This window comes from Anarhichas minor, unplaced genomic scaffold (genome assembly GCF_050575085.1).
Source record: "Anarhichas minor isolate MPS153535 unplaced genomic scaffold, ASM5057508v1 ptg000010l, whole genome shotgun sequence".
NCBI classification, from domain to species: Eukaryota; Metazoa; Chordata; class Actinopteri; order Perciformes; family Anarhichadidae; genus Anarhichas; species Anarhichas minor.
Genome location: NW_027466456.1, coordinates 850858 through 856857, shown reverse-complemented (window position 1 = coordinate 856857; position 6000 = coordinate 850858). Strand labels below are relative to the sequence as shown.

The 6000-nt window shown below is 42.1% G+C and overlaps 1 protein-coding gene across 1 annotated transcript in view; it reads right to left on the bottom strand.

The window, feature by feature from the left end:
* Nucleotides 1-3300: 3300 nt before the first annotated feature.
* The window catches only part of kita (KIT proto-oncogene, receptor tyrosine kinase a), a 28280-nt gene continuing 25580 nt past the window's right edge, over nt 3301-6000 (bottom strand). The window contains exon 21 of the mRNA XM_076088523.1: nt 3301-4821. Coding sequence (XP_075944638.1) covers nt 4633-4821 — 189 coding nt within the window. The 3' untranslated portion in view covers nt 3301-4632. The remainder of the gene's footprint in view (nt 4822-6000) is intronic.

The following is a 6000-nucleotide window of genomic DNA, read 5'->3' as shown; positions in this document are numbered from 1 at the left end:
CTCTTTAACACTTCCTTAATTCTGACAAACAAACATTTACTTCAATGGTGGGACTTCCTGCTTGTCTCTTATCAGTTAGATCCTGAAACAATGGATTCTGCCCACGCAAAAAAAAGAAGTGTGCACCGGGTTTGTCCCGAGTGCTGCCGTTCTCCTGACGTCCAGATGTCCCTCTCTGGGCTGGAGCCAAAAGGATTTAGAGGAGAGCAGGAAGAATGGCTCAAATAAAAAGAAATCTGATAGTGTGTCATCCATTACTGTACTTTACATTAGCATTTGAACCTCCAAAGTAGAGATGATCGAAATTACTTGTGACAACAGCCTGAGGGGACACACTACGAGCACACACACACACACACACGGCTGCCACTGCACTGGAAAAATATAATTGCATATAACATATTTAGTGATGGGTATTAAAAAAAGACCAGTCCCCTTAAAGTGATACCACTGCATTTATTTTGTGTATTCATACTTTTTTCGACGTGTTGGTGGCCTCTTAGCGCGCTGAGCCACAGGCTGCGTTAAATTGATTAACGCTTGTCGTGATTGGCAGCTAGCAAAACTATACAAATTATTATTTTTTTCTCTAGATTTGGTTACGAAAAAGGATTGAATGCAGTTTAACTCCAGATGTTTCCGTAATACTTGGTTGGTGGGTTGTTAGGTCGACACCAAGGCATCAACCTCCGGTTCTGACGAGCGAAGCAAAGTAAAAGCTGCATTCTCTCTAGTGTCCACCAGGGGGCGACTCCTCTGGTTGTATAGAAGTCTATGAGAAAATGACTCTACTTCTCTCTTGATTTATTACCTCAGTAAACATTGTAAACATGAGTTTATGGTCTCAATCTCTAGTTTCAAGTCTTCTTCAATACAGCATGATGTTCATTTAGTACATTATGGTCCATTTAGAGTCAAACAGACCATAAAGCAGGGGATGCTTTAGGGGCGGGGCTACACAGTGATTGACAGGTCTCTACCACTGCGTTGTCCTGTCTGGGAGTTGTCGTGTTTTTCTCTTACAACTTTAACCCTTTCACGTGTGTTTTCACTTCATGAAAGGTAATTGTAACATTCTGGTTGCCTAAAAATGTTTTATTTAGCGTTCGGTCTTACTAGTGACAGAAACAGCCAAGGAGAAATACCTGTTATTGTCTTTCATCTCCATTCAATGCGGTCTACACCAATGATCTGTCGCTAGTTAAGATGTAACTTAAGCTGGCTTTCATATTGTTATTTGTAGCCTGTCATGCTCACTTTTCTCTCGTTATGTTGTCAAAGAGTTCTGCAGGGATTCATACTGTTGAAAGCCAACAGGAAGTTAGCATCGCACTGGTTCCCGTTGACTTGAAAATTGGTCAACTGTTTTCCAGGTTTTCCAGGACGCGTGGGAACCGTTTCCATGCATGACTATGCAGAATTTAAGAGACATGCGACGACAGCAGCTGCACAGAATGACAGTGTGTTGAGCATTGGGAATTCAATATACACAATTTTATTTACATTGACAACAACATCAAAATTACACAGTAACACTAAAGCCTCAGGTTTAATAAATATGTAGCAAAATGCAGGAAAAGCTCTTAGGGAAGCAAAGAATTTAAAAATAATCTCATTGGTATTTTTTTGTTGTTGCTGATCACATGTGATCATTGGTGTGTTTGGATGAGGCGGTGGGCCCGAGTGAACTGCCGTAAGTGTTTGAAATGATGAATCAGCCAAAATCTATCCAAAGATAATCTCCGTTTAAGTTACCATCGTGACAGAGACACAAGCAGCTTCTTTTTCTTCTTCTTTTTTTCCAGTTGAACCAACAGTTTGAAATCTGTGCACACATTAAGAAAATACGGCATAATAAAACTCTGCATCAATGTACCACATCTTCATTGAGATAAACATCTTCAAAAGCGCCGACATTACTTCTTAACAATAAAACGCACATTTATATTTACAAAAAGACGGAGCAGTAAGACTGTGGTTTTCTTTTGTAGCCTAAACGACTTGATGAATCTTTAGCAGTGGCACCTCTTGACAGTATTTCTTTTAATTCTGCAGTCACACAGGCATGCGCACACACATACACACATGTTCATACACTCAAACAGGACACTTTCCTGGTGCTCTTCACAACCACGGCCACCAGTTGTGGGGGGGGGGGGGGGGGGGTCATAATGGTCTGGGACTGGTGCAGACTACCAGCTGAGAGGTGCTGAAAAGTCCCACATCTGGTGGAGGAAACAGCTGGAAGGGCTGCTGGGAAACCAGCTACTGGTTCGAGAACAATGAGACGACCGACACGCTGAAGCTGAGCGTTGACGGCCGAGAGCCTTGAAGACGACACATAGACACAAGTTCAGTGGCCTTTAGCTTTAAATGATGACGCTCTACGTTTTGGACGGCGGGTCAGTTTCCACCAGGCGGGAACCTCCGGTTTTAAAGACATAAAGCTGATGTCTTAAAGCTGCATTCTCTCTAATGCCCACCAGGGGGCGACTCCTCTGGTTGTATAGAAGTCTATGAGAAAATTACTCTACTTCTCTCTTGATTTATTACCTCAGTAAACATTGTAAACATGAGTTTATGGTCTCAATCTCTAGTTTCAAGTCTTCTTCAATACAGCATGATGTTCATTTAGTACATTATGGTCCATTTAGAGTCAAACAGACCATAAAGCAGGGGATGCTTTAGGGCGGGGCTACACAGTGATTGACAGGTCTCTACCAGAGTCGTATACGGCGTCTCTACGTCACTCCTCCTCAGTCCAAATATGGTCACTTCCTGTTCACTGGTTGCAAAAACAAGATGGTGACGACTTAAATCGCCGAACTCAAAGCTTCAAAACGGCGGCCCACAAACCAACGGGTGACGTCACGATGACTACGTCCAGAGTCTATGGTTTCCACTTGTTACATGCACAGTGTCTTTTTGGAAAAAAAAACTTCCGTCTTCACAGGAAGTTCATGCAACAAAACCACTAAGTTAGGTTCAGGAAAAGAGCGTGGTCATCTCACTTTCTATCGACTAGCGAGCGACAAACGAGTCAAGGGACCGACGACACTAATGACAAACGATTGACGTGACAAAAGGTCAACGATTACTTTAATTTCATACGAGACACGAACAGCGGTCGACACGGACGAAAGTCCTGCGTTTGTTTGACCCTTTGTGGACAATCTCACTCTATATTTTACTGGAGTTAGCTGCCAGCCCAGTGCGTTGGTATAAGTCACCGAGGGCCACCGTTTGGTCGGTATCTGACGAATTGGGAATGAGACCGGATTGTTGAAGAAGACCCACTGTCTTGTCGACTCAAAGAATATTGCAGTCCACTTATTAGGCATTGCCCTCGACTTTATCTGTACAACAGAGAGCTACAACCAAAAAACAGCCCATCAGCCAAAACAGAAAGGGTCCCGTTTCCCGGTCCTTCATTAAAGGGGAAGAAGGTGAAAAAGCAGAAATGGCAGTACCTGTCTCATGCTTGTAAACAAAGACCACACACTTGGATGTGGCGGGAGAGCAAACCACATAAACCATGAACAGTTATTTACACTTTCACAAAGAGAACTCTCCAGCAGTCCAGCTGTCAAAAAGTGAAACTACACACCTGCATGCTTACGTAACAGAGCTAAAGACTCAGAGCCACAGGCTTCTCAGAGTGTCTCGTTTATCGTGACCTCCCATCATCAACATCTTCACCTACAGATATGTGCACATATCAACAGTCAACAAGCACATCAAATGAAAAGCTAACGTACCGTGTCTGTTCCGTATCTCTGAAGACAAATGTGTGTTAATAATCGTGGGCTGATCCATGTAACCTGTTAACAGATCCAGTAGTTTCTCTCTAGATAGCAATATCGTACATTAAAAAAAAAGAGCAGAAATGCTTTTTCCTAATCGACTTGAAGCACTTATGGAGTCTAAGCATGACCGACCATGCTGCCTAATAGCTTATACACCAGTGTCTCCGTATCTATACTCAAATTGGCCCCCGAAAAAAAGTATCTCCTTCATATCAACGTAGATCTGAACAGTTGGAAATAATACTGACAGTAAAAGAGAAAGAAGAACTGCATTATGTGGTGAGTGTGTGTTTGACAAGATGTGAAGTTCAAGTGCCTCAAATGCTTTTCCTCCAACGATTGCGACAGCCAACCAAAAAAAAAACAAAGAAGAGAAAATAAAATGCTACATAAATATCAGGAATAACAACAAAGAATAACAAAAACACAAAATGTAAAAACAAAAAAAAACAAGTTTTTCCAATGGATGGAAAGAAATAGAAGAACCTTTATGAAATGTGTTGGAAAAATGCAACTGAAACAAAAAACAAAACTGTTTTAGACGTGTTGATGTCCCTCCACCGTTTCCCAGGTGCCTCAACAGTTCTCTGCTATGAGCATGGGAGCATTAGTCCAACTATCCTCCCTATAATCTGCAGGCAACAGTAGTGATGACAGCGATCACAGCCATCCGTCTTTTGTTGTTTCTGGTAATAGATGGCAATTACCGTTCGTCTAGCAACGCAACAAAGGCTGGAACCGGGGCTGGTGGGCGGGTGTCGTGGTTGGTTTTGTGGCGGAACATTACAGGCACTTTATGAGGCAGCCAGACCGGTCGGGCAGGTCCTCACACCCGTTGGGCTCTGAGGGTTGTCCCCTCCAGGAAGACCTCGTGCTGGACCAGTAAGGGCTGGGTCGGAGTCGGAGCGCTGTTGTTACCGGCTGAGTTGAGGCGGTGAAGCGCAGCGATCTGAGAACCGGGCTCCTCCCTGGCTGTGGGCGTCGCAGGAAGCCTGGAGCTAAAGTTCAGATAAATCTGAAGAGAGAGAACATACTTTTAAATTCTTTCAGTACCCATCTGAGTAAAAGTCTTATTTGTCATAAAATGATGCAGATTAAGGGAATAATTGGAAGGCAGGTTTAAAAATAAATAAATTCTTATCTTGCTAGCTTTTATGCTAAGCTAAACTAGCAGTCTCCTGGCTGTGGCTTCAAATCTAAAGCACAAACGTGAGAGTGTCATCTTTTCTCATCCAACTCTCAGTAAGATAACAAATACGTTTAACTGCCAAAAGTTGGAGTTGAGATGTTTACAAGCCAATTCTAAACCGATATGAAGCTAAAATCGGTTCCCAGATTGCATTCCCCCTCATTTGCTCTCCACACAGACTTGTTTGTCTGACTTCAACCAAAGCCTGCACGGACGTGACTGGTAAGAACTTTAGACTACAAATGGAAACCAGCACTCTTCCGATGGCAAAATCTTGTCCTGTTGCCAACAAACTGAATGCAGATGTTTTTCAGAGATTAACCTGACATAGACATGGAGAACTGTCAGAGCTGATGAAGTGCACATTTAAGCATGATCAGATCTAGCTGGAAGCTCAAACACATCTGCTGCTCAGGCTGTGAGAGTCCCCCCCCCCCCCTGATCTTTAGCCGAATTATGTGTGAACGCTACCACGAGAAGTGATGCGTCTTACAGTCATACACCCAATTTAATTCAATGTTATCAATCCACAATTTTTTGGTCCAGTAAAAACAGGAAACGGACACATGCACAGACAAACATGTACGAGCAAAGAGAGCTGTTTACGACTATGAAAACAAAAGTTACTTTTAAAATAACAATAAAAATAAATGAATAAGGACATAAGGTCCACATGTCAGATCTTTCAAGACATTAGGGGTATTTCATATTTATTATGTGCCGAGCTCCAGATAGAGCACGGGATTGTCCCGGCGGACGGCTTCTGGAATTGATGATGCTCTGTTTTGGTTGGTAGAGCATCTGGGGAGGCAAAGGCACCGCCAAAAAGGGAAATATAATTATATATAAATATATATTTTCTATTTATATATATAAATATATATACATTAATATATAAAAAAATACATAAATATATTTAAATATATACATATATAAATAGGCCTGGTGTACATCATAGAGAACAAAGCTTGGATTTATGTCCAATATGTATTAAACATTTCAGAA